Source organism: Macrotis lagotis, chromosome 5 (assembly GCF_037893015.1).
Source record: "Macrotis lagotis isolate mMagLag1 chromosome 5, bilby.v1.9.chrom.fasta, whole genome shotgun sequence".
NCBI lineage: Eukaryota > Metazoa > Chordata > Mammalia > Peramelemorphia > Peramelidae > Macrotis > Macrotis lagotis.
In genome coordinates this window covers 63,357,927-63,385,369 of record NC_133662.1, presented here as the reverse complement: position 1 = coordinate 63,385,369, position 27,443 = coordinate 63,357,927, and the positions used below count along the sequence as shown (strand labels likewise).

Sequence of the window (27,443 nt, the reverse complement as noted above, 5' to 3'; positions counted from 1 at the left end):
TTTGTTTTTAGGATTCTGCAAGGCAAATGTGGTTAAGTGGCTTGCCCAAGGCCACACAGCTAGGTAATTATTAAGTATCTGAGACCGGATTTGAACCCAGGTACTCCTGACTCCAGGCCACCTAGCCGTCCCTAAGCTTAATTTCTATCCTGCTGTTTTCCAGTTTTCCCAGCAGTTTTTGTCAAATGGCAAGTTAAGAAAGAAGTTCTTAAAGACTACTCTTTTAAGAAGAGTTTCTCTTTATCACATAAATTTGACCAACAGTTTAATTGTGAGAGTATTCCCTCTATTAGCTTAGTGTTTAGTGAAAGTCTACTTTAATATTAACTGGCTACATTTCTGTGACTTTCTCCAACCCTCTCAAAAATCACATGACAGTCAACCCGTTGATAAGCTGCTTTAAACTAAAGTAGTCTAGTTCTTCAAAAATAGAAAAACATTCTGACCATACAGACTTAAAGTGTTCCCAATTTGGCAGTACTTGTCAGAGCTTATATTCTACTGATATAGCCTTCAAGAGTGCAGGGTCATTTTCAGACTATAATAAGGAACTAGAATAGAAATCTTAACCACATATTTATTACCAAAATTATATTTCCTACAAAACTTACTAGGCCAAATGAGACAAAATTTCTGCAACTCATAATATTCCACTAATCTGTTTAATGTAAGATCCAAAAAGGATTAAGAATAAATTTGATCTGATTATCTTGAGTAAATATACATTCTACTTGCTCTTCCCATAATAATGTCTGTGGCAAAAGTTATATGAAAAAAATGCTTCAAGTAATTAGAGAAATAAAATTGAAAAAACAGATCCATTTCATTTATATGCATGAAAAAACAAAACAAACATGAGAAATAAGAGAGGAGTTAGAGGAAAACAGATACTTGATAACATTATTGGTGGAGTATTGGATTATACAGAAATTTTGGGAAATGAGTTTTTTATTCCTTGTAATGATATCACTGTGCTAATTAATAGGTCTTTAGCCCAATGACACATTACCAGCCCTCTATCCCAAAGATCAATGAGAAAAAGGACTCTTATGAAGAAAGATATAGGAATCCTTTTGTAATTGCAAAGAACTGGAAAATATGAACATATTTACCAATTTGGAGAATGGGGAATGTACCAAATTTTGGTACAAAAATGCAGTTTGAATACTATAATGATGCAAGAAATGACAAAAGATGGTTTCAGAAAGGCAGAATGATATAAAGAGCACTGAACTTGGACTTTGGAATACTGAGTTCAAATAATGATTCAAAACCTTTTGAATCTTAGATGAACCTGGGCAAATTATAAATCTCATTCAATATTAATTTCCTGATATGTAGAATGGAGTTATAACAGTATTTATCTCAAAGTAAAATTTTAAGAATCAAATAAGATGAAATAGAACACTTTGCAAACTTTAAAGCTCTATATAAATACTAGCCATTTTAAGAAAACTGGGATAAAAAGATAGAATGAAGTAGAGGAAGGATTGACCAATTGATAGAAAAACAACATATAAAGACAAGCAATTTTGAAAGATTTAAAATTTTAAAGCAATTAACTATTTGCAGAGGATTTTTGACAAAAGAATGCTCCCCACCTCCAAAAAGATAATGTAGTCAATGGGAAAAATGAGACATATTTTTGATATGGTCAGTGTGGAAATTTGTTTTGGCCATGGGTAATGATAGGCTTTATAACCAAGAATAATTGGCGGGGGGGGGGGGAGATGAGCCTTTCAAGTACTATTGATGAGAAGACCAAAGTTGAATGGAGAATCTGAAATACAAACATAATGTTCTAAAGAAAACTCAAAAAATGAAATTAATTTGAGCAAATCAACTCTGGTTCAAAGAGGGAATCTTTGAGCAAAGTAGAAAGGGAAGGGGATCATAAAAGACAGCTAGAAAGGAAAATAGATTAAGGAAGAAAGGGTTAGTTAACAACAAAACATTTTGGAGGATGGGCAGGATGAAAGGGGAGTGAGGGGCCAAAAATGTAGAATGGGGGAAATAGGACAGGGATAGATACACAGTTAATCATAACTGAAAAAATATTTTACAAGTATCACTGATTAAAGCTTATTTATCAAATATATAAAGAACTAAGACAGATTTTAAAAAATAAAGTCATTCCCAATGAATAAAAGATCAAAAGAGGATAAACAGTCAGTTTTCAAATGAAGTAATCAAAGCTATCTATATATTCATATGAAAAATTTCTCTAAAGCACTACTGATTAGAGAAATGCAAATTAAAACAATTCTGAGGTACCATCTCACAGCTATCCAATTGGCTAATACTACAGAAAAGGAGATGTGGAAATACTGAGATTCTACTGCATTGTTGGTAGAGTTAAGTGGCAAAGTGAAGTGAATAGAATCAGGAGAACACTGTACACATTAACAGCAACATTGTGTGATGAACAACTAGTCATTCTGGGCAATATAAAGATTCAAGACAATTCTGAAGGACTTATGATGAAAAATAGTATACATATCCACAGAAAGAACAATTTGTTTTTGAATGCAGATTTAAGCATTCTTTTTAAAACTTTCTTAAATTTTCTTGCTTTTTGGGGGAGGGGAAAGGGGGAAGAAGGATATCTGTATTTTCTTTTACAACATAAATAATATAGTAATGTTTTGCATGATTGCAAATATATAATCTCTATTAAATTTCTTGCCATCTAAAGTAGAGAGGAAAGGGAAGAAAAGAATTTGGAACTTAAAAATGTTTTAAAAAACACCAAAAATTGCTTTTACAAGTAACTAGGGAAAATAAAATTATACAAACAGATATGTACTTTAAAAAGAAAGATTTAAGAACTCCAATACCAACAATAATCAATTATATATTATGGTCACTGAGTAGGGGGATGAAGGAGTTTGGAATGCAAAGGAGAGAGTGGCAAAAGTAATTCAAGAGATTTAACTAACAGGGTTCAGATATACTAAAAATACTTTTAACCGTACTCTCTAATAGCAAAAAAAAAAAAAGGAAACAAAAAAGATGTCTTATCAATTGGACAATGCCTAAACAAACTGGTATATATGAAAGCAATGGCATCGCTGTGATGGAAGAATGATGAGTGGAAAGAATGATGAAAATATTTAATTGACTTGATACAAGTAAAGCAATACAAGACATCTATCTATCTATCTATCTATCTATCTATCTATATTTTAGGTTTTTGCAGGGCAAATAGGGTTAACTGGCTTGCCCAAGGCCACACAGCTAGGTAATTATTAAGTGTCTGAGGCCGGATTTGAACTCAGGTACTCCGGACACCAGGGTCAGTGCTCTATCCATCGTGCCACCTAGTCACCCAAGATGACAATATATATGACTACAAGAATATAGTTGAAAATAACCATTAAACAATAAAAAGTGACTATTACCAATTTCAAGACTGATAAAAGATTGTTAACTTACAAAATTACAAAAAACATGCATGGCTGCAAAGAAAGGTGGAAAGACATACAAATCTCATTCCTTTTACAGAAGTGGGAAGTCCATCAGTGCAGAATATTGCACTTATTTTAAGACTTTTTCCATGTGTTTATCAGTTTTGTAGACTTTTTTTCCTCTTTTCTTTTTCTTTACAAGTATGTTATATGAGATAGCTGGGGGGGTAGGGGAAGATATAGGAAGAATTTTGGCAATGTAAAAAGATGTCAATAAAATTTTTAAAAAATATAATGATACTAAAAACAAGAGGGTAGCAGTTAGTTTTAAACATATTAAAAGTTCAGATGAAAGCATAGAGAAGCAGGACAATTTTTAAAGTAACATGTGAAGGCTATTTCATACACTTAAAAATATAAGCAGTGTGAAATGGTATTATTGTATGATAGTATAATAGAAGATTCATTTTTTTCCTGCTTTGCAAATGGAAATGTAGAACAATTTCAGAAGAAAAAAATTAAAGAGTAAACAAATCAACGAATTAACAGTGTCTTCTCTGAATAATTGACTTTATATCTGAGGCTAAATTTTTTTCACATGCTTCAACTAAAATATACACAAATTAAATCAGAAACAGATGTGAATCTAACACTCTTCAAAATATACACAACACCACCATTCTTCTCTCTAAATATTTATTTTGGAAAATACTGATTTCATTAAAAATGTTATTTATAAGAACAACCTAAGAGTTATTGTTGTTTTTAACTAAATTGAAATAATTTAAAATTTCATCAATTTTAATTTAGAATAGCAGTATTCAATAGTTGAGTGAAAATTGTCCTGGAGCTAAAAAATTTGAGAACTGCTAATTTAGAGAATCCTGAAAATTTATGTGACATTAATTAAAACAATGATTTCAGCAACTGCAAAATATAAACTCAAAAAATTATCAGTTTTTCTGTATTACTACACTACTACCCAAATTACATATCTAGTGTTATCATATCAATTAAACTTTTATCAAGTTATTACTTTATAGATTACAAAAAAGTTATAATTAAATTCATCTAATAGAAGGAAGGTCAAAATTCAAGTGAAATAATGGAGGGGAAAAAATGGGAAATAAAGGCACCTATCAATACCAGATTTCAAACTATTCTACAATGCAACAGTCACCAAAATTCTCCAGTATTGGCTAAAAAGAAAAGTTTATCAAGTACACAATGTACAGAAATAAATTTGCATAACATTAGATAAAACTCAGATTTCCAATTAATGAGATATCACTATTCAGTAAAAACTTCTCGGAAAACTGACAGAAATTAGGCTTCTCTCATAATATACCAAAGCAAGTTTCAAACAGATACAATGGACTAGGTATGAAATTACATAAACAAATTAAGACAAGAAAGAAAGCTATGCATTTTGTACACATGAATGAACACATGATCAAGCAACTGATAATAACAGCAGATAAACTGTACAATTTTAATTATTGGCAGGTACAGGTTAGTGAGAATAAGTGAATTATCCAAATTTCAACTCTAACATTAGGCTGAAATCATTTACTGTATTTTAGATAATTAGAATAGCGAGAACTTGAATATATGCAACCATTCCATAGGATTCACTATTCACACTAATGAGGACTTAGTTGTGCATAAAATTTTAAAAAAAAACTTATTTATAGCAAAAAAAAATTCGAGGCAAAATGAAAAAACAGTTCATTGTGGAAAAAACTTTTCAGCAAGTTTCTCTCATAAAGGTCTGACACCAAAAATATACAAAGACAGAATTAAACTAGGACATGAACATGGAAGGCTCAAAATAAAATTGGCAAACTAACACCATAAGAAAAATGCTCCAAATTACTAATAGGGAAATGCAAATTAAAATAACTTTGATATCTTTGATGTTTCATAGCCATCAAATTGACAGGGATAACAAAGGGAAAATGACAATAGCTAAAGTGACTGAAGGAAGACCGATACACTAATGAATTGGACAAACTGTGAAATGGTTCAGTCATTTGGAAAAGCAATCTGGAACCAGACCCCAAAAAGTATGTTCCTGGATCAAAGAGTACATTGAGGATTAAGGAATAAGAAGACTAGAAAGATAAGGGGGGTAGGTTAATGATGGACTTTTAACGTAAAACAACATTTTGTTATTTGATCCTGGAGATGATAGGAAATACCTGGAATTTACTGAATATGGCAGTTAACAGGTGGGATTTACTCATTAGGAAAATCACTGTGGTGACTGAATAGAAGATGCCTTAGAAGGGGGAAGAGTCTTGAGGCAGGTATACTTAACCAGTTCAACAGTCCAAGTGGGGAGTGATGAAAGTGGTAGCAGTGTCAAGAGAGGGGTCTTAAGAGGGAGAAGTCAAGGAGAACTCTTGGACTGAGGGACTGGACAGTGCTGCTCTCTATGGAAATAGGTCAGCTGGGATGGGGACAATGGCTTAGGGGAAAGGATGAGTTCTGCTTTGGATATGTTGAATTTAAGAAATCTACAAGACAGCCAGTCTGAAAAGCAGTATAGAATATGCAAGCCTGGAAATCAGGAGAGAAGAAGTGGCATAGTTAAATTTGAGTCTTCATCAAACAGATGGCAATTAAATCCATGGGCACAGATGAGATCAACAAGTGAAGTAGAGCAGATAGACAGAACTCTCAAGTTAGAACCAGAAAGATGAGAATCCAAAAAAAAAAAAGAGATGAAGACAGAGAAGAGAATGATATCATAAAAATTTACAGGAAAAAGAAATCAAGAAGAAAAGGTTTATTAACATTGTCTGAAAACGTGATGCATTAGCAAGAAATTAGCTTAGTGAGAAAATAAAGGTGTCAGATAAATTACATGATGGAAATGAAAATAATGTTATCAAATAAAGTACATGAGGGAAATGTCTACAGCTATTGTCTGCCATGAGTAATGCAAAAAGGAAGAAAGCATTTATAGTATTATAAATTTCAACTTTTATAAATAGTCTGAAATCAACTTTTCATTTAGACAACAGAAAAAGTCACAGAATTCTAGGGAATTATGAATGAGAAAAACATTTTTCATTTTACCAATTCTATTTTGTGTACTAAATTTTATGGGCTATTTCATAGTTATTATATAGGTAAAACACATTTATTGACAGGATAGTTTCCTATAAAGAATTATATACAGAAAAAAAAAGGTGTATTTACAGCAATCTAGTTAAGGGTTAGAATTTCGAGTAGTTTTGAGACCCTAATCCCCTATATCCCATAGGTTGAATTCATATTTTTGACTTTTGCACTGTTTTCCAGAAAGGAATATGTATCCATTGAAAGCTAGAGATTGACTGTACTCTGAACCAGCTATTTTATGACAAAAGATTAAAAAAGAAAAAAGAACTCATATGTATAAGAATACTTTTAGGAGCTCTTTTTTTTGTCCTGGTAAAGGAATAGAAACAAAGTGGGTGCCCACCCACTGAATTAACAAATTATGTTATGGAAACATAATGAAATAATGGTGCTATAAGAAATAGTGAAAACGATGGATTCAAAGAAATCCAGGAATTATGAATTGATAGAGAATGTGAACAGAGGGGCAGCTTCTGGATGGCACAATGGACAGGATGCCAGGCTTGGAGTAGGAAAATTTATCTATAAAATGAACTGGAGAAGAAATACATCAGATCACACTAGATCTTTGCCAAGAAAATTCCAACGTGGGTCATGAAGAGTTGAACACAACTGAACAACACTAACTTGGTAAGCTGTGAACATTAGTGGTTTTTCTTAAAGCCTTTCCCTTTTAAGGCACTTAGCAATTTGGAACCATAAAACAAAGCAACAAAAATGAAGGGAATTCACATGATAAAAATTCCTGAACAACAAGTCTGATACCTCAAACATTTTAAAAATTCTGTGCTTCAGAAATTCAATGTTAATTCTGCAGTACACTTTAACATCACACAGACTTCGAATATTTAATATCCTCTCAGGGTGGTACATTACAAAACAACTTAACAACCATCTACTCCAAAAATATTTTCTTCCAAAAGTGACTTTCTCTTTAGTTTTAAATAGAAAATAAAAGTCAACTTAATTGCCAATGTTAATAAAAGTAAATAGTGACAAATAACTCCAAAATAACCCAAAATAATTTTATTTGGTTTTGTAGTACATTATAGGATTTTTCTGGTAGTGTATTTTTGAGTGTATTTATTTATTTATTAAAATGTGTATCATAAAAGCCAAAGCCTATGTGGAATATGAAGTTGAAGAAGAAAGTCTAAGATGGCCTTTCAATTTTGGAAGTGGCCTCTCATCTAAGTTGCTTGAAAGGGATAGATCTTATACCAGGGTTAAAGAAAATGCTAAATATCAAGTTACTATAGTAAAGTACAACTAAAACATAGCATCAGAAATTTGGGACTGAATTAATCCTCAAATATATAAGTATAATTTGTTGAGATTACATTTTACTATCATTTGAAAAGCACATAGTCCAGGTGGAAACAATGTTGATAGTATTGGAGTGTCTTCTCTGAGATTTCAGCTGCTCTAAGTATATTCTCCCACAAGTTTGAATTTTATTCCATTCAAAGGGCTGGATGGCTAACAGTTATGGTCTAGAAAAATCTTGACTAGATTCCCAACTCTTTCTGGATCTTTATTTTCATCAGCTTTATAGAGAACTAAAAGACATATTTTGTGGATATATTATTTATCCTTTTGTTTTAAGGGAAGGAAAGAAAAGTGACTTTCAAAGATCAAAGAGCCAGTGTCTGAACTGATATCTGAATTCAAGTTATGATTCTAAACCAGTTTTCCACCAACAATATACGTGTGTGTAGTGTATTTTTATACACTATACACACACATCATACTGCCTTTTAAGTAACTGTCTTAACTTTTTATTGATATTCTAAGGTACTATATAAATGTCTCACATTTCAGAAACAGAAATAATTGAATCCAATTTGCCAGTTAACTTTCCTTCTCAATTTATTTTGTGCCTTAGTAAATTACAGTACTGCATCAAATAATTATATTGACAATTAATATCCTTGCTTCACTTTTTATCTAATTAAAAAAGGTTTCAGTGTTACATCATCCCAAGTAAAGTTAGTACTTGGTCTTACAGAAATTGTAAAAGTCTATTAAAGATTCTTTTATTCCTATTTAAAATACATAAGTTTTATTTTTTTTCTTCTGCATCTATTACTAATCACATGATTTTTAGTTTTGGCATTAATTGATTTTTAAAATTTTGAACCTTCCTTGCATTGTTCATATGAATCCAGCTGGTTCACAATGAAATCATTTTTTAGTTGTTACTGTAACTGCTTTGCCAATGTATTATTTGAACAATATACATTTCTTGCACTGTAATTTTCTATTTCATAATTTTCTGATTTGGGAATATGAACCATCTTGTCTGAAGAATTTAGGAGATAGGGCAGTTAGGTTGCCAAGTGCATACAATGCTGGACCTGAAGTCAAGAAGACTAACCTCTCTTGGTTCAAATCTGACCTCAGACACTTACTAGTTGTATAACATAAGCATGTCATTTAACCCTCTTTGGCTCAGTTTCCTCATCTGTAAAATGAGCTGGAGAAGGAAATGTCACACTATGTCAGTATCTTTGCAAAAAAAACCCCAACCAAATAAGAGTCAGGAAAGGTCAGACACAACTACAACAATAATAGTCTCCTTTCTCTACACTTGAAAGTGAAAGTTCGGGAGCATTATAAAAGGCAAGTGCTATAGAAGGAAAGGTTCAGATGACTCAAGTTCAAATCCAGATCTCACTACTTTCTATGCATAGGACCTTAGGCAAGTGAACATTCTTGGATCTGAGTCTGTTTCATCATCTATTTGTAGCTGTACATCTATGATTTTATTATTTTTATTTTAAATGTTTGATAAAATTCATTTATACTTGGCTCCACATTTTCAATTTTCCTCAGATTCAAATTAATGCAAAATTAAATAATAAAGGTGTGATAGGGATTTCATTTGTATATAGATTAAATTGGTTGGTAGCTGAGGTTTCTTTTAACTCTAAAATTCTAAGACTGTGAATTAGATGAATGATACAATGTGTAACTATAATGGCTACAACCTGGGCTATTAAAAGATAATTTACAACACTAAAAAATGCTAATTGGATAAAGGAACAAATACCAATGGAGGCAACTGCCATTTCCTAAGGAAATTTAACAGACAAAAATCAATCATCACAACAGCATTAGCATTAATAAAATAACATTAGTAACTAAGCTATTATTGATACCCTTGCAAGTTAAGAAATGGCAGACAAGCCACCATCCATAAATCAGTTTAAAATATAAACTTATTTGTAAAAGTTTACAGATGATAGGGAAAGGTTAATGAGCAATAATCATTTCATAATGATGGAGGGAAAAAGAAACTTACAGAAAGGAAAGAAAGAGAACCTATGACAGATCAAATCCAGGGCACCTTAGATTGAAACTACAAGGATGACAAATAGATAAAAAGAGATATTTTAATGAGGCTTTCCTAAACTTCCAAGCCACTTTGGTCCTGATGTACCACATAATAACTAATATTTATCATTTATCATTAATTATAATTTATTATTTAAAACTTTCAAAATGACCTATATACATGATCCCATTTGAGAAGAATAAAATAGATATTAGGCACATTAATAGACATTTTACAGAAGGCTCAAAATAATTAAGTGACTTGACCAAGATCACATGCTAATGCCAGAAAGTAGAATTTGCACCCTAAGTTTCTGACTCCGAGTCCAATACTCTTTTCCATTTAACTTTTTAAGAAAATAATTTAATCTTTAAAGAAATAAGAAATGGCACAGAAGAAAATAAGTCCAGCCCAAAATAACAATTTTGAGAAATCTTTTACCTCCTTTAAACCTGTTCTCTATAATAAGTTATTAAAGCTAGATGGGACCTCAGGTCATTTAATCCAATGTTCACATTTTACAAAAAAAAAAAAAAAAAAAAAGGAAATGACCGAAAAGAAAGAAAGAAAGAAATTGAGGCCCAGAGAAGATGACTGGGTCTGCTTCCAAATTTGACCTCTCTACAAGCTACTCTCAATAATTTCCTCATCTGTAAAATAGGGATAAGACCTTTGCTACCTCACATAGTTAATGGGCTTATTGAGAACATGCACTGTGCAAATATAATATGGTAGAAGTGGAATTAACATATAACAGGTGACTAAAAGATTTTAAAATTCTTGGTTCCCCACCTCTACACTAGTCTTGTTAGCCAGCTTACCCCTTCTTTTAACGAATCTGTGACTTCATCTCTGTAGGCAGTAGTTCCATTCTTTCAGATAACAACTTAGTTGGGCTTTTTTTTTAAACTATGTTCTCCTATAGTCTTTAGAGAGGATCTATCCAAGGTGCTGGAGGCCTTCCCCTGAATCTTTTATATTTCATGGATACCAATGCTGCATTTTGTCCGCCTCTATTCTCTCACTTGTCATATGACCAGCAAACCTTTTTTCCAATCATTAGGATTATCCCAATCACTTGGGATATCAGTTTGAGATTAGTGAAAGAAAGTACTGTGTAATTTCTCTAATGAAATCCAATGTATTTTTTTCCTCCTTATCCAATTCTAAATCTCACTGTGAAACTATTATAGTACTGAGCTCCCAAAAGTCACAATAATCCTCCTTTAAATGAGTAGCATTACAGTAAGTTTATTCAAAGACTCATTGTATGGAAGTTAACAACAAAGGTTGACTATAATTCATTTTGCCCCTTAAAGACAATCTTATACTTCTATTTTTGTCAATGTCTTATTTTTTTTGGATAAGGATACAGAAAAAACTTAGCAGTCAGTAAATTCAGGAACTATTCCTAACTTGACCACAAATTTATTATGTGAAGTTAAGTATGTCATATAACTTGTGCCTCAATTTCTATATTTACCAAGTGGATAGACCCTTCTATCTATCCCATATAAATATCAAGAGGCTCAAACAAGATGTATGAGTTAGAAAATAGGAAATAGTATGAAAAAGTACTATGTACTGCTATAATAATTTATCAAAGCAGGTCAGAAGATGAAAACAAAACAGTGGGCACTTAAAAACATAGTAAAGAATTTGAAGAGGAGCTGAAAATAAAATAGCAAGATAACAAAATCTATGAGAAGTTGAATATACAGAACTTAGCTTCCATTCTTCAGAAGAGTTTTCTCTTGTTTTTCTATAAAAATAGGTGCATCATGGTATAACAAAAGAACCCAAATATAAAGGGAACTTAGCTATTTCCTGTGTGTGTTGGGCAAATCATGTTCTATCCTCTATTTCCAGTTATGTAAAATAACAGGTAACTCCTCTAAGATTCCTTTCAATTCTAAATAACCATCCTTAGCAAGAAAATGTATTAGGGTATAGTTAGCAACTCAAATGAGAAGAACCAACAAAATAGGCTTGCAGAATCAAAGTTATTCTAAAAACAAGTAATTTGACATGCATTTCGGATTAGCAGAGAAATTAAGGCTAACTTTCAACAATAATGAAGAAAAAGCTTTTTTGAAGATTTCCTGAGTAGGTCCCAAAAACATTCACTTTATTCTGGAATGATATAGTCAATGAGACATGGAGACAAAGTTAAAACATTATCATGAGGCTATCTTATAATCCTCGTCAAAGATCTGTTTAGGGCTGAGTTAGTGAATCTAGGTGTGAAATAAAACAGGTTGATTGAGTTGAATCATGTTTGGTGCTTTTCATTTAAGGACCAGGTATTAGTTTGTATTAAGGGCAATTATTTAAGTGAAATTATAGAATTAAACAGTTGGAAGAGAGATATGAAAGGACAATTAGTCTAACTCTTACAAATGAATTTACAAATATAACAAATGCTGGTCCTGTCTTGAAGATTTCTGGTCAGTGAGCAACTCTATTACTTCCTTAAACATCCCATTATATTTTGGGACAGCTATGTTCAAAAATTCTTCCTTGGTCCAAACCTAGTTCTGCCTTTCTGCCACTTTCACCCATTGCTTTTGTTTTTAATCTTCCAGGCCCAAGCAGAACAAGTTTAATCTTTCTTATGTGCAATATTGCCTTCTAAAACTTGAAAACATGAAAGATCCCATGACTAGAGGTGTCAGGAGTCAAGCAAACAAGCAAAGTCAGAGCTGGACAGAGATGATACTTGAAGCAGGAAGGTTTAAGAATGCCTCAGTATTGATTCACATTTATACAGTATTATAGCATTTCCAAAGTAGTATATATTGTATTTTATCCTTACTACAACCCTATAATACTAAGAGGCATGCCCATTCAACAGTGGAGAAAACCAAGACTCTGCAAAGGTTGAATCACTTCTGGTCAATAATTTATAAATATCATACCTGAGATCTAAATCTAGTTCTCTCCTGACTTCCTAGTCCAAAGATCTCAGCATGATTGCTGTCCTTCAAAAAGCACAAGGAGTCAGACAAAATTGAATCAAAAATAGTTTCAAGCTTAAAGTTAAGGATAAGATGTCATTAATGTAAATCTCCCAAGATCAAGAACAATCTGGGAGTGGTTTAGAAATCTTTCTAGACCTAGAATTGGTCAATAGCAGATACAAGCCATTTAACCCCCTCTCAGTCAGACTCCTCTTCACAAAATATATTATCAGTGAAGAATTTCCTTGAAGAGATCAATAACACACCAATGAGTATGACCTATTTATCCATAAAGGAAAGACCAAGTAGATGAAGATTGCCATTGGTCTAAATTTCTACATGTGTCTGAATGGACAAACTATAGAACCTAATAATATGTGTGTGTGTGTGTGTGTGTGTGTGTGCGCGCACGCACATGTATGTGTGTATAGGACCCCCAAGAAAGAAAGACAATGAGCTGAGTTCAAGTTAAAAAAGGAGAAAAGCTGGCTGGACTGCTTTTGGGAAATTGTCAAGTTCCTTCACCCATCCATAAGTCAAAGCAAAGGTCCATCTTTTCAATACTAACATGATTACCATATGTTATCATGTGGTAGTGAAATACAAAACATTTTTTTAGATTCTTTTTTGTAAGGCAAATGGGGTTAAGTGGCCTGCCCAAGGTCACACAGCTAAGCAACTATTAAGTGTTTGAGACTGAATTCGAACCCAGGTACTCCTGACTCCAGGGCCGGTGCTCTATCCACTGTGCCACCTAGCCGCCCCAATACAAAACATTTTTGTTAAGTTGTTTTCAGTCATGTCCAGCACTCTGTGCCTCCATTTGTAATTTTCTTGGCAAAGATACTGGCGTGGTTTACCATTCCTTTCTTCAGCTCATTTTACAAATGAAGAACCAATATAAATGAAGTTAAGGGATTAGCTCAGGGTCACACAGCTACTAAAAGTCCAAGGTTAGATTTGTATTCAGGTCCTCCAGAGTCCCAGGCACTTCAGCAACCTACATAAAATTTGAGTTACAGAGACCAATGAAAAAAATGCATGGTAAGTGTGAGCAAGTTGCAATATATATAATCAATGAAGGATTCCAAAGAACTAGAGCAAAGGACATCAAGGAATTGTATGACAGGAAGAGAAAATGAAATGGTAAAGTGACAAGTGTGAGGGAATACAAGTATATAACCAGAGAGAGCTCCACTTACCTTGATGTGACAAAGTAGGTAGCCTAAATGGGCTACAGTCATCTTTGTTAGAAAGATCTCCAAACACAATGAACTCAGATTTAGGCTCTGAAATTCTGATGTCACCAAAATAAGGAGGCAGGCATAATAGAAGAAGCAGCAATTAAAGAGGAAACAAAAGTACTCCATAAGATGCTAAAACAAGACTAAGCTGGTAACATCTGTTCAGAGGAATATAAGGAAAAATCACAGCAGAGTGAGAAGATTGAAGGAATTAATGGGGGGGGGGAGGTTAGGAAGATGATAGATTTCTCATAGTTGGTTGGAATTTTAAAAAAGCAAAAAAATATTTTTTTCTTAAATTGTGCCCAGCTTAAAGTAGCATGGTAAAGTGAAAATTGCTGTTGGAATTGGAGTCAGAGGATCCAGCCTTCCTTATGTTTATCACCTTGGACAAGTTCCTTAATCTTTCTGGACTTCAGATTCTTTAATGGTAAAATGGAGAGGTTAGACTAAACTTTTGAGTTTCCTTCCAGTTCCAAATCTTTGAAAACATAATACTGAACAGTTAAAAGAAAGATGCAACTTCTGTGAGAAAGAAGACAAGGTATATCTACTTCAAAATGACTTTATTTGGGACAACAGACAAGAAGAGGAGGGCAATTATTCAGGAAAGTTGAGAGAAGGGGCAAAAGAGGACAAACTGAAGGGTCCCAAGAATATTTACAAGTAAAAATGCAGAAAGAGGAAAATATAGAGAAATCTTCATGTAAATCAGTAGAGGCCAAAAGGAATTGAAAGGAAAAACTCAAATGAAATAGGAAAATTAAATGGAAGAATTCAAAGGACCCAACTATTGAAATCTACAAACTGCTGTAACTGAAAAATTGACTGGAACGTTAATAACATTAATAGTTAACATTCAAATAACAATTTAAGGTTTGAAAAGAAATTTTTTATATATTCTCTCATTAACAAAAGTAGGTAGAACCTTGAGGGACTGGTATACAGGATTTCTGAAGCAGAAAAAATGAAGAGGAGAAATAAAGGAAATAAATTTGTTTTCTACTTCTGAGAAAAAGACCTTTGAGTTTTTTTTAACTAAGCATCATTTTTATTTTAATCCGCTTTTGTGGTATACCTATGTATTCCATTCAAGAGAAATAGAAGAAGGCCTTAAGCAAGTTGAGAGGGGGAATAGCCACAACTAAGAGTGTTTTAATTCCCCCAGAGAATCACATTAATGAGACCATGGATACAATATGTAGAAAAATTATTTATATATAACATGCATCTCTGAGTATCAATTCAAGATACACACTGAAAGCACTTTGCAAAATTTAAAGTGTTATCCAGATATCAGGAAAACTATAGTTAAGTAAAAACATGAATAGGAAAACATAATACCATTGGAGACATGAGCTTTGCAAGAAAAGGAGTAAATAGCTTTGGTAAGCGAAAATTACTAGGGGCAGCTAGGTGGTGCAGTGGATAGAAAACTGGCCCTGGAGTCAGGAGTACCTGAGTTCAAATCTGAATTCAGACATTTAGTAATTACCTACCAGTGTGGCCTTGGACAAGCCACTTATCCCCATTGCCTATCAAGGGGAGGGAGGGAGGGAGGGAGGGAGGGAGGGAGGGAGGGAGGGAGGGAGGGAGGGAGGGAGGGAGGGAGGGAGAGAGAGAACATTACTAATCATGCAGTTTAGGATGCTATTACCATGATCTTGGGAGATTTCTTTTACCACCCTAGCTATTTCACTTAGAAAAGTAGTTTCAAAGTTATGTACTGTGAAGGGGAAGTAAAATAGGTAAGGAAAATGATTATTAGAACTGCAAATACATTAATAACCTAACTTTTACAACTCCAATTTTCATGATTACATAGTCAAAAAGCATAAATTTTTTTTTATCACTGAAGTGTATAAAAATAGGTATCATCCATTAATGTTTACTTTACAGTCTTTAATTCCCTTTGATCATCCAGTGATTTTGACTGATTACCATATCTTCAGTTATTTCACCTACATATTTCACATCAGTGTTATAAGGATGAGATGTTCTATGTCAAAGTGCTTTATAAAAATCAAAAATATTGTTATTACTACCATTCAGTATCATCAGTTCCATTAAGCCTAGTGGAGAAACACAATGGTAAGCATTTATTAAATGTTTATTCCTTTCTTCTGTTCACTCAAAAGTGGTAATGGTAGGCTAAGAAAGAATCTAAAATTCACACCCAATGTAAAATTAAAAGTTAATCCTTTGGAAAGCAGACACAGCATCATGTTTGTCGATTTTTTTTAATTTATGATTTATGTCACAGAATTTTAAGTTTCTTACTTTCCCTGACTTTAACCAGAATATTCAAACCTTGACTATACTTCTTTGTGTTAAACCTACATTTCAGAAGCCTGCTATCCAATAACACATAAATTTAATACTAATCTCTCAAGACATTCAAGTCTGTAATCACAAAGCACACCATATTGTACATATAAGCAAAGACTTAACAGATAAAACCTGCCGATTCAAATATCTTGATCAATATCCACAATGTGATCAAAAAATATCCTAGTTAGAGAAAAAAACTAATAAGATTCATAAGCTTTCACTAATTCCTTGCTAGGAAACTCAAGATACCTTCATTGCTCTCGTTACAGGCTGATAATTTAGCGCTGTTAAATTCTGACAGGAAAACTGGAATGTTTTTCGCCCTTTCTAACACCTCTCATTCTTCAAAGAATTCCTCCCCCAACCTTAAATCAGTAATCATTCTCATAATAGACTCTGAAAATAAAAAATCCAAAATAAATCAAAATTATACGAAACATGAAATCGACTTCCAGTGTTTTTAGCCAAAAGGAGAAAGTCAATTAATCTAAAAGTATCTTTGTAAAACGAATTAGCAAAGTAAACACTAAGTACCATTAACCCACAGCTACAAGGTATTTAGTTTCTTTTGAGGGTGACACAAAAAAAAAAAAACACCTAAAATTTGTTTCTAATAAACGTTTTCCTGATTTACATACAAGCTTATAATGGATATTTTTTTTATTCATTTCAACCAACTTGAAAAGAGAAGTACTGTCGGTCTGTTGAAGGAGACTTTTCTCGTTATTCTGTTGGCTCAATCCTTTTTTATTCGGGGAAACATTGCATAAATTTTTTTTTTTTTTACTCAGACGTTTCATAGAGAAACAAAATAAGGCCTAATCACAGAACGGCGAAAAAGCAGCCTGAAGCATGAGGAGAGCAGCAAACAAAACAAAAAAATCCCATTTCGCCGAGGCAAGTCACCCCTCCCCTCCCCCACCCTCCCCAAACTACCCCTCCGCACCCAAACTTTGCCTCAAAAACAAAGCGCCGCAGGGAGCGGGCCCGTGCCCCCCAAACCTGAGGCTTCCCGGCCCAGGGCGGCTCTCCGGGTCCCTCCCGCACGCCGCCCCCCACCGCCCGGGGCCCCTGCGGCCGCCCGGCGGAGCGCCGCTTCCCCTCCCCCAGGCCTCGCCCGCCTTCCGGGGGGGGGGAGGGGAGGGGAGGGGAGGGGGCCCGGACCTCGGGCCCAGCCGCAGCCCGGCGCTCCGGGCCCGGGCCGCGGCCCACTCGAGGGGTCCCGGGAGCGAGGGGAGCGAGGGCGGCGGGCCGCATTCCCAGGCCCGAGCGCCCGGGGCCGCGCTTCCCTTCCACGCCGCCCGCCCGCCCGCACACCCTGACACGCCGGCGTTCTCTCGCCTCCACGCCCGGCCCCGCTCACCTTCCAGAAAGCGGCCGTCCCGGGCCGCGCTCCCCGGGCCGCCGCCGCCGCCGCCGCCGCCACCGCCGCCGGCCGCCATGTTCCTCCTCCTCTAGCCTCCGCCGCGGCCGCCGCCACCTCCTCCTCACTCCATCGGCGTCTCCGCGGCCGCCGCGCCGCACGGGAGGAGGGGAGGGGCGGTGCAGCAGCCCCGAGCGGGCCCCGTGGCCGCGCCCGAGCCGAGGCGGCCTCCGCGCACCGCCGCCGGGCCCGACCCCCGCAGGAGAAGCCCGAGCGCCCCGGGGAGGCGGAGACGGCGACGGCGACGCGCGCCCCGCTCGGCCGAGCCGCCGGCGCCCTCAAGCCGGCCAGTAAAATGGCCCCAGCGCAGGCGGCGGCGCCGCGGCGGCCGCGGCTCCCTCGGCTCGGGCCTGTGCGCCGCCGGCGGCAGGGTCCGGGCCACCCCCGTCCGGCTACAAAGCATCAACTCGGGCCTCGCGGGCGCGCCATGCGGGCTGGCGTGGAGGCGGGGGTGGGCCTGGGCTCGGGCGCTGCTCCTCCCCCCCGGCCCGAGCGGGGCTTCCGCCTCCCCGCTGCAGCAGGAACACCTCCGCCGCCCAGCCTGCACCGAGCCGGACTGGAGGGGCGGGCGGGAGAGAGGGGAGGAGGGGCGGGCTCCGCGCGGCGGCCGCCGGGGCCCACGGCGCAGCTGCCTCCCGAGCCCCCGAGCTGGGCGCTTCCGGCGCCCCGGGAGCGGGCTCCCCGCCCCCACTCAGGGCGCCCCTGCAGCGGGCGCGGCGGGCGGCGGGCGGCGAGGACAGAACGCGTCCGTGGTGCGCCCGGATCAAGCGCCCACCGCCCCAAATGTCCAGCGGGGCCGGGCCCACGTTCCACGAGGACTCCTCACCCTAGTGTTAGAGACAGAACCCCCACAAGATACAGTCAGCATTACGGAGTTTTAGATGACACCTAGCTTTAAAAACAGACCTAACCGCCCGAAGCAGGTCCAGGATGGCCAGGCCCAGCTATTTTGTAAACTCTCCTCCCGGGTTCTCTAGCTTTATGGGTTTTCTTTTAGTTTAGTTTTTGGTTTTTTTTGTTTTTTTGCAAAAATGGGATTAAGTGGCTTGCCCAGGGCCACACAGCTAGGGAATTATCAAGTGTGCTCTATCCCACCTAACCAACCCTTCTCTAATGGATTTTCTTTTTTTTTTTAATTTAACATAAAGCCCCCTCTTCATTTTCTCCAGCTCTTGCAACTCCTTTCCCTACTAAAGATTATTATGTTATTGGCTACCTTCTTGGGTTGAGTTTAACAGTCTTCTTCAACTTCTCCCTCTACTATCCTCTTGGACATCTTATAAATGCCCAGCAGAAGATTCTCCCATCTACTTATCTAGCCCTGATCTTTGTTGACCTCTCTCAAAACTCTAAATGTTTTATTGAGCATATGGAACCAGACATAAGGTTTCCAAAGCTGAACTCATCTGCCCTCCCCACTCCCCCCCTTTTTTTTTAATATTTATTTATTCAGGCTTTTTCCAGGCAGTGGGATTAAGTGAATTGCCCAATTGTCACACAGCTAAGTAATTAAGTGTCAGAGGTCGGATTTAAACTCTTGTCTCCCAGACTCCAGGGCTATCTATCTGCTCCCATCTCCCCTCTTTTCTAATTTAACTATCATCCTTACAAACACTGAGTCTCACAATTTCAGTGTCCTCCACTATATGGCCCCCAGCTCCATGTGGCTGGATCTATGTTGATCCTAAATCTTCCCCCTCCCCCCTTCTTCTCTTCTCTTTCTTCTTTCTCCTCTTCAGTTCTCTCTACTAGATTCCCTGTCATTTGTTTCTCTCTTCTCTAAGATTCTTCACTTTTCTTTTTTTTTAAGGTTTTTGCAAGACAAATGGGGTTAAGTGACTTGCCCAAGATCACACAGCTAGGTAATTATTAAGTGTCTGAGGTCGGATTTGAACTCAGGTACTCCCAACTCCGGGCTTGTACTCTATCCACTGTTTTTTAATCTTTTTAACTCTACCAGATATGCTAAATCTTATACAATTTATTTATATCTTCAAAAGATCTGTTTCAACCTCTTAGCTTAATTTTGTTACTGCTCTGATGCTGGCTGGCCCTAGTCACCTCAACCTGAACTATTTGGTCTCTCTGCCACAATTGTCTCCCTATTACAGTACATCCTCCAGTCACTTGTCAAACTGATCTTCAGAAGGCCAAATTTGAACCAGATTCCCCACAAACACTAGGATTCAGTCAACCAGACAGGGCCTGTCCTTGGGCACTTATCAACAAAACAATAAAATCCTGGCAATCTGAACTATTTTCATTCCATTATTCAAAACTATCTAAACCACTAGAAGCCCTCCAAATCCCTTCCCATCATTTAAGAATTATAGAAACCACCCATTCTCACACCCATTGCCTCCCTCCTGGCATTTAACCTTTTAAAATTTTTTATTGAAACAATAGAAATATATTTTAATTTGCTATTTTTAGAGAGAACTCTGCAGTGGCTCTGCTTGGTTTACTAAAGCATTTAGTAAATCTATAAACAGGCTGCATAAAATCATCTAGCAGGCCACATGCACATTTTGGACAAACCTGGTCTACCTTACAGAAACTACTTCATGATACTGTTGATCCCTCAGGTTATTCCAGTTTATGTGTTACACATTTCTTAATTCCTCCCTAAATCACCCTAACTCCTCCCTTGCCCCTTTTCCAGCACATACCCTATATAAACCCTAGCCTTACCCCTGTTGGCTGCTGCTATTAGTCGGGTTGCAATTCCTTCGCAACTGTCCGAACTTTCTCTCTTAACTTTGCTACTTTGACAGCAGTTTCCTAAGAAATCTAGCTCAGTTGCAACAACCTTGCACCTGTCCCAAATTTCTCTTCTTATGCTGCTCTACCTCTTTATGCTAATTATTCCCCTGCTGGCGGCTGCTGCTGCTTTTGCTCATCATCATCATCTTCAACATCATCCTAGCTGCTACTTTCTTTCTTTACTTTGCTTAATTCCCTAGGCGCTCAAGATTATCCCTACAGGGGATCAGCCCAAATGCAATAATTTTACCTTTATTTTCTGTCCCTTTCTTTGTCTCTTAGCTTTTGCTAAAATTTCCTAAGAAATCTAGCACTTATTACCACACAATTTCTTTGTTACTTTAATTTCTACAGTAATGGGTGAACAAACTTTTTTATCCCTATTATTTCTGAGATAAGAGTTAGTCTTTCTCTGAATTCTTCCACACATTCTCAAATTCTAGACTAGATCACTGTAACATGGTTCTTCATCATCAAAACCCAGTGGCTCTCTGTTGCCTCCCAGACTAATTATGAAATCCTCCATTTGGTTTTTTTTAAAACCCTTCATGACCTGGGCTCTTCCTACATTATTCCCCCACCAATATATTCTTCCAACCAATGAAACTGGCCTCTTTGCTTTTCCTTGAGAAAAGTTACCTAGAGTTTGACTTTAACAAAAGACAACAGTTAAGAGTAACATTCATAAAAAAAAAAAAAACATTGCCTTATTATGTAATTTTACTATCTCATACTTTATTTTTCTTCCTTAAGGAAATGATTTCTCTGTCATGACATTCACCTGAGATCAATGTGTGCCATGGAAACAATGGAAAGATGAACAGAATGCCTTCTGTGAGAGGTGGAGGGAAGGGAAGCAAGAATAGGGGAAAACTGTAAAACTTAAAATCTTTCTAAAAAAAGTAACATTCACATATTTATTATTCACTAAGCTTGCAGTCAATCATGCTTGCTAGGGAGGCTCATAGAGGCTTTTAGGGGGACCATATTTATACATTGGACATTCAGAAGGTGGGGTATTCAGTATGTGGGATTTTTCAGTATTTTCCCACAAAGTGATACAGGGGAGTTTTTGACGCAGATAAAATGTGATCTTTTGGATACATTTTTGTATTGTGGAGGGCAGTCTCCATTCTGTGTAGAATTTATCTCCATTTCCTAAGTCACATTAGACTTTTGGTCAAGCCCTTTGGATCAAAAGAATAGCACATGTGGCACAGTGGATAGAGCACTGGCCCTGGAGTCAGGAGTACCTGGGTTCAAATGTGGCCTCAGACACTTAATAATTACCTAGCTGTGTGGCCTTGGGCAAGTCAACTTAACCCCATTGCCTTGCAAAAAAACCTAAAAGAAAAAAAAGAATAGCACATGGCATGTAGCATGCTTCTCATGAATAATGAGTGCTATCTTAACCACTCCTCAGGGACTGCCCCTGTGGCATTTTCATTGGAGAAAACCTGAAGCCAAGAACTTAAACCACTCCTCAAATACCATTGTTGTCCCACCCACCACAGAAATGCATTTAAGCAAAAATCTTCCAGGGTGAAGGGCATCCTCTCTCTTCTCTCTTGGCTGGATTGCCAGTCTTTTTCTCACTGTAAGCTGAACCCATATGGTTGATCCATGCTACTGAAACTATAGGGCCCCAGTTCCATGTAGCTGGATCTATGTTGATCTTGAGTCTTCCCCCCTTCCCCTTCTTCTCTTTCTTCTTTCTCCTCTTTTTCTCCTCTTCTCTTCAGTTCTCTTCTCTCTACTAGATTCTCTGTCATTTGTTTCTTCTCTAAGATTCTTTTCGCTTTTTAACTCTGCTCTATCAGATATGCTAAACAAGCTTCAGGAAGCTTGGGTCTAAGTCTTCTCTTGATAGGATCTAGGGAAACTAGCTTTCTCAAAGACAACTTGCCATTGGCTAAATTAATCTAATTACTACGAAGCCTTTTTTAAAGGGAGAGATGACCCCCCCACCCTGTTATAGATAATGGTTTTATTTGGGGTTTTTTTGGGGGGGGGGTTAAGTAGCTTGCCCAAGGCCACACAGCTAGGTAATTATTAAGTGTCTGAGACCTGATTTGAACCCAGGTACTCCTGACTCCAGGGCCAGTGCTCTATTCACTGCACCACTTAGCGCCCCTAGTAATGTTTTTAAAAGAATGAAGTTGTTTACATATTCAAAACAAGATTCCAACTCCTGACTCTGTGTGTTTTTACTTTCTCCCATGCCTGAAATTCTCTCCTTCCTCACCTCTACCTCCTGACTTCCTTCTGGGTGACTTTGCACAGCTCTTCCATAGAAAATTTTCCTGCCCAAGACAACTTAGAATGTTGGCAGGAATGGTCTATTACACAGGGTGTGGGGTATGAGAAGGGACCATTCTGTACTTCACTTGCAAGTCATGACATCTTCCTGTTGTCATGATCCTCCTTGAGAATGAAGGACAAACAACATTTTTATGATTTTGTGACTTTTACTTCTACTTTTTGATGTATTTATTCTGTCCATTTACATTGTTGTAATTAATGTGTATATTTTTCCTTGACTCTACTTGCATCTACTGCATAGGTTCATGCAGATCTTTCCATGTTTATCTGAGGGCAACTAGTGGATAGAGCACTGGATTTGGAGTCAGGAGGATGGGAACTCCAATTCAGTTTCAAACACTGGTCACTTATTAGTGTGTGACCTTGGGCAAGTCATGGTCTTCTTTGATAGTGAAGGACAAAGCAACATTCCCTTACATTCATGTACCCCATATGTAGCCATTCTTCTGTTGATGTTTCCAATTCTTAGCTATCTCAAAAAGTTCTGCCATAAATATATTCTTTTTTTTCTTATGAATAGTCTTCTTGGGGGTATAAACGCTATAATAGAGTCTGTGGTTTAAAGTATATGGACATTTTAATTATCTTATTTACATGATTTCAAATTGATTTCCAAAATGGTTGTAACACAATGATAGCTTTATAAACAATGTATTAGTATATCCATCTCCCAACCCCTGAAAATTGATTATATTATTTGTTATATTAAATAATTTGGTTTTAAATTTATGCTTTTTAATAATTTTTTTTAAAGATTTTATTTGAGTTTTACAATTTTTCTCCTAATCTTACTTCCCTCCCCCCATCCACCACAGAAGGCAATTTGCCAGTCTTTATATTGTTTCCATGGTATACACTGATCCAAATTGAATGTGATGAGAGAGAAATCATATCCTTAAGGAAGAAATATTAAGTATAAGAAAAAATAAGATCAGACAATAAGATATCAGTTTTTTTCCCCTAAATTAAAGGTAACAGTCCTTGGTCTTTGTTCAAACTTCACAGTTATTTCTCTGGATACAGATGGTATTCTCCATTACAGACAGCCCCAAATTGTTCCTGATTGTTGCACTGATGGAATGAGCAAGTCCATCAAGGTTGATCATCACCCCTATGTTGCTGTTAGGGTGTACAGTATTCTTCTGGTTCTGCTCATCTCACTCACCATCAGTTCATGCAAATCCCTCCAGGCTTCCCTGAATTCCCATCCCTCCTGGTTTCTAATAGAACAATAGTGTTCCATCACATACATATACCACAATTTATTGTGCCATTCCCCAATTGAAGGACATTTACTTGATTTCTAATTCTTTGCCACCACAATATTGCTATGAATATTTTTGTACAACAGATGTTTTTACCCTTTTTCATCATCTCTTCAGGCTATAGACCCAGTAGTGGTATTGCTGGATCAAAGTGTATGTTCATTTTTGTTGCCCTTTGGGCATAGTTCCAAATTTCTGTCCAGAAAGGTCGGATGAGTTCACAGCTCCACCAACAGTGTAATAGTGTCCCAGATTTCCCACAACCCTTCCAAGAATGATTGTTATCCTTTCTGGTCATATTGGCCAGTCTGAGAGGTGTGAGGTGGTACCTCAGAGAAGCTTTAATTTGCATTTAATAATATTTTTAAAGGTCCTTCTTTGTCTATACTTTAGAATTTTTTTTTTTAGCATAAGAGAGTGTCAACCATGGGGGGGGGGGGGGTTGAGTTCTGTAGTTTTTTTATTCTTGTCCTGGAAGAATTTCCTTTTTTTAATTGAAATTTTATTTTATTTTCCCAATTGCATGCAAAGATAGTTTTTAACATTCATCCATTTATGAGTTCTACAATTTTCTATTACCCTCCCTTTCCTCCTCCTCCCCATGGCAGCAAACAATTTGGTAAAAGTTGCACATGTGTTTGTTGCACATACAACTGTGTTTAACATATTTCCATTTTAGTCATATTGTGAGAGGAGTTAGAACTAAGGGGAAAGGAAAAAACCATGAGAAAGAAAGATTATTGTTTTTTTCTCTAGATGTGGATAGCATTGTCCATAACAGGTCTCTCTCAGGATTGTCCTTGAGGTCTGAAATGCTGGAAGGAGCTGATTCCATCACAGCTGATCATCTCACAGTGTTGTTGTTAATGTGTACAGTGCTCTCTTGGTTTTGCTCACTTCATTCTTTCATAAAAATCTTTCCATGCTTAGCTGAAATCTGACCACTCATAATTTCTTATGGAGCAAAAGTATTCCGTCACATTCACATACTATAACTTGTTCAGCCATTCCCCAATTGATTGAACAAGTTATAGCATATGAATATGATGGCATATTGTTTTAATAATACTCAATTCCAATTCTTTACCTCTACAAAAAGAGCTGCTACAAATATTCTTGAACATGTGAGTATGTCAGTGTTTTTTTTTCTGCATCTTTTGTGATGATCATGTAGTTGTAGATATTTGGGGTTTTAATATGATTGTGTCGATTATTTTCCCTAATACTTGCATTGTTTGTTAAAAATCCCATTTGATCATAATGAATGATTTCTTGGATAGATCACTGTAGTCTGTCAGAATTTTGTTTAATATTTTTGAATCAATATTTATTAATATTAGTCTATATATATACATATATTTTTAAATTTTTCCCTGGTTTAAATTTTAGGTTTATTTTTGTTTTATATAAGGATTCTGGTAGGATACTTTTGTTCTAATTTTTTTTAGAATAATTTGTGAAGTATGAGGGGTGGCTAGGTGACACAGTGGATAGAGCACTGGCCCTGGAGTCAGGAGTACCTGAGTTCAAATCCAACCTCAGATATTTAATAATTACCTAGCTGTGTGACCTTGGGCAAGCCACTTAACCCCATTTACTTTGCAAAAACCTAAAAGAAAAAAAAGAATAATTTGTGAAGTATCATATTGTTCTTTGAGGGAATGTTGATGGTGAATCCAAAATAATGGAAAAAGCAAGGAATTCCCCAAGGTCTCTTCTAAATACTTTTAAATAATGCATCGAAACAAATTCTTGAGTGACAGAACCTATAAAAAAAGATGGGGTGAAACAATTTTCCTTCCCAAGACAACTTAGAAGGTTGTCAGGAAAGGTCTATTACACAGGGGTGTGGGATATGAGAATGGACCATAGACCAGCAAAGGATATACCACAGCATCCTTGGGACAATCAAATCAATGACAGCAGTGGCAATGTCCAGATCTATCAGCCCACAGATGGTAAGGAGATTAGACAACTGGTCAGAAGGAGCTTAAAGGGGACCCTTTACTGGTACCAGGGCTAGGATTCTGTTTCATTGCCTATTCTTGATTTTGGGTTGCAGTCTTGAGTCTCAGCCCTGGGGTGAGGAAAAGCACAACCAGACCAGAGCTAGCAGCTACAAAGGAACTGGACCCTGGTAACCAGGGTGCTAAACAGTGCTTTTGTTCATTTAACAGACCTGGAGAATTTAATCACATCTCTATCTACATCATACCAATTTGAAAGAACCAAAAACACAGATGTCCTCAGAATTATCTCTGAAAACAGTTGTAAAAAAACCTAACACTTGAGAGTGTCCCCTCCACTGAAGAAGTAGAGTCCCACTTTAGCATAGATTGAAAAGTCAAGACATAGGCTACAAAAATGAGCAAATGACAGAACAAGATCTCGACTACAGAATATTACTATGGTGACAGGGAAGATCAAACTCGGAAGAGAACAACAAAATCAAAATTGCAGCATCCAAAGCCTCTAAAAATATATGAATTGGTCTCAAGTCATAGAAGAACTCAAAAAAGGATTTTTAAAATCAAGTAGGAGAGGTAAAGGAAAAATTGAAAAGGGAAATCATAGTGATGAAAGAAAAATATCTTTTTCATGTAAAAAGAGTCTTTTTCAAGGAGGAACAAAAAAATAAAGAAAATAACACCTTTAAAAACAATAGACCAAACAGTAAAAGAGGCACAAATATTCAGGGATGAGATTTAGCTGATTTGCATCGGTTTGGCAAAACCGATAGCTAATTTTATGTTGAATTCAGTGAACCAGTTGTTAAAATGGCCCTTGTAATTGGGGTTCTCTCTAAAGTGGGTGCCTGGGTAGCCACCCAATGTGGAAATCATAAATTTACATTCCTTTCTCATTTTTTAATGTTCATCTGTGCAATAGCATTTTCCATAAGTGAAAAAAAAATTGATTACAAGCAAAAAAATTGCTTGTGATCTTTATTCATTTCTTAAAATTCATTATACGTTTGATGAAATACTACACTTTAATTCTCTCCTTTTTGTTACTTCAGTAAACATTCATATAAAATAAGGAGGAAAAGTACCAAATAACCAGGGCGTGACAAGCTGTCATTTGTTTCCTTTGTGATACACCCCAAATTCCCCCCAAATATGAGTATGCTAGTGTTCCCTGAACAGTGAAACAAATAGGAAACTGGGACACAATGAACCAATAGAAATTTAGATTTCAAGGGTTATCTTATTGCCTATTTCAGAAGCCATGGAAGTAGAAGAAAACAAAAGAGTTAAATAGG

General features: G+C 36.8%; 1 protein-coding gene across 4 annotated transcripts in view; it reads right to left on the bottom strand.

Moving 5' to 3' along the window:
- The window catches only part of SENP6 (SUMO specific peptidase 6), a 123,867-nt gene extending 105,979 nt beyond the window's left edge, over nucleotides 1–17,888 (bottom strand). The window contains exon 1 of one of the 4 annotated variants that reach the window (XM_074237345.1): nucleotides 17,772–17,888. In XM_074237345.1, coding sequence (XP_074093446.1) covers nucleotides 17,772–17,850 — 79 coding nt within the window. In that variant the 5' untranslated portion in view covers nucleotides 17,851–17,888. The remainder of the gene's footprint in view (nucleotides 1–17,771) is intronic. The other 3 variants (XM_074237343.1, XM_074237342.1, XM_074237344.1) reach the window with 3 other exon arrangements.
- Between the last annotated feature and the right edge of the window lie 9,555 nt (nucleotides 17,889–27,443).